The sequence below is a fragment of the Anneissia japonica genome, unplaced genomic scaffold (genome assembly GCF_011630105.1).
Source record: "Anneissia japonica isolate Jap-2015-1 unplaced genomic scaffold, ASM1163010v1 scaffold3474_len973312_cov172, whole genome shotgun sequence".
In the NCBI taxonomy this organism is placed as follows: Eukaryota; Metazoa; Echinodermata; class Crinoidea; order Comatulida; family Comatulidae; genus Anneissia; species Anneissia japonica.
Genome location: NW_022747780.1, coordinates 660509 through 662361, shown reverse-complemented (window position 1 = coordinate 662361; position 1853 = coordinate 660509). Strand labels below are relative to the sequence as shown.

The 1853-nt window shown below is 36.6% G+C and overlaps 1 protein-coding gene across 1 annotated transcript in view; it reads right to left on the bottom strand.

The window, feature by feature from the left end:
* Positions 1-1021, bottom strand: part of LOC117120588 (hyalin-like) — a 15265-nt gene extending 14244 nt beyond the window's left edge. The window contains exon 1 of the mRNA XM_033265619.1: positions 815-1021. Coding sequence (XP_033121510.1) covers positions 815-899 — 85 coding nt within the window. The 5' untranslated portion in view covers positions 900-1021. The remainder of the gene's footprint in view (positions 1-814) is intronic.
* Between the last annotated feature and the right edge of the window lie 832 nt (positions 1022-1853).

Here is a 1853-nt window from a genome sequence, read left to right as displayed (position 1 = left end):
ATGCAAAACTATTTAAAATTAAAACGGAACAGTAGAGAAAATCCGATCAGAATGACAAAATAAACTAAGCATCCACTGGAAGGAATCCCAATATCTGCAGACGGATCCGTTTCGGCCTTCCAGGCCCCAGGCCCCATCAGTGCAGCTAGGGTATAAACCCAAACTAGTCCCACGACCACTGATAATTACAGAGCCAAACCAAGGCAATATATGTACACAGTCCAGGTGTAAATGCAAATAGTGGAATACAAGCTATGTGGCTTATTATTATTATAAATATTATTATTATTATTATTATTATTATTATTATTATTATTTAAAAATTACTATAATAAAATATATAATTATTCGGGCTTCACGGTTTTGATAAAAGCGGCACATATTTCCTAAAGTGCTTCTAGCCAGCAGCTATTTACAAAAATGACATTTTCAATAAATTCTAGGTAAAATCTGTTTGTCATTATTTCTAACTATCTGATTTCAATCTGCATTCCTTGCACTGGTATACCGGTAGTACTTAAGCACAAAATGCCTATAGATACATCACTCTGGCCTAATATTTAAGCCTAAAGCAAATACACAGACCTATAGATTAAATATAATTCTTACGATATCGCCCATAGCTGTACAGGGAGTAGTCATCATAATGCCCACGTATGGGTTCGATTGTTGTAATCAAGCAATAGAATAGAAAGGCGTATATAAACACTCCACAGAGCCACTGACATCACTGAGCCATCACGTTGGAAATGGCAAAATATAGGCCTGCTACTACACATAATTACTACTAACTACGGGTAAACAAAGCACCTACTTTGACAATAACCCGTTGAGAGTATACAGAAGACAATTCCAAGGAACAAGCTGAAAACGTTCGAACGACATATATCCAAAACCATCCTGTACCCCTTCCAAAATTCGGTCCTTTTTGGATAAAACTCTGAATTCCCACCTCAAATTTTAGGCATACTGACTACTGTTACTAGTTACATCAATCGAAGCATTGTGTTTCTATTGCAGTCTTTCATTCATGCATGGCTGGTCTACAACTATAGCCGTTCCCATTATTATTGTGTCCCTAAGTTTTGCATAATTAGCATCAATTCTTTCGTTCTTTCATTCAACGATTCAGCCCAGTGCATCTTAACATTCTCGCATTATTAATAATCGCTGTTGCTAAGCTGTTGACAGTTTATTGGCTTACACTTTTAAAAAGAGACATATACACCCAAAGGAACCGCGACCCTTATAAAACAATTCACATCATACATACACACACACACACACACACACACATATATATATAATAAATCATCAAAGAAAGGTAAATACAGTGTTTAATAAAGGACATTAATACATCGCGTAGCATAGCTCTCAACGAATGTAGTCCTGTAAATAAATGAATAAAGAAATTGTGTAATAAAATGCCTCTGGCGGGACTCGAACCTGCGACCTTTCGCTGTCAAGGCGAGCGTCATAACCATTAGACCACGGAGGCTTCATGGTTGAACAGATTCAAATACCACCAGATACACTCCATTACACAATAGGTACGACTAGAAACAATATAGGTACATATAATATAGATCAAGATAGCCGTTAACATTGTTAAATTATATATAATAAATCATCAAAGAAAGGTAAATACAGTGTTTAATAAAGGACATTAATACATCGCGTAGCATAGCTCTCAATGAATGTAGTCCTGTAAATAAATGAATAAAGAAATTGTGTAATAAAATGCCTCTGGCGGGACTCGAACCTGCGACCTCTCGCTGTCAAGGCGAGCGTCATAACCATTAGACCACGGAGGCTTCATGGTTGAACAGATTCAAATACCACCAGATACACTC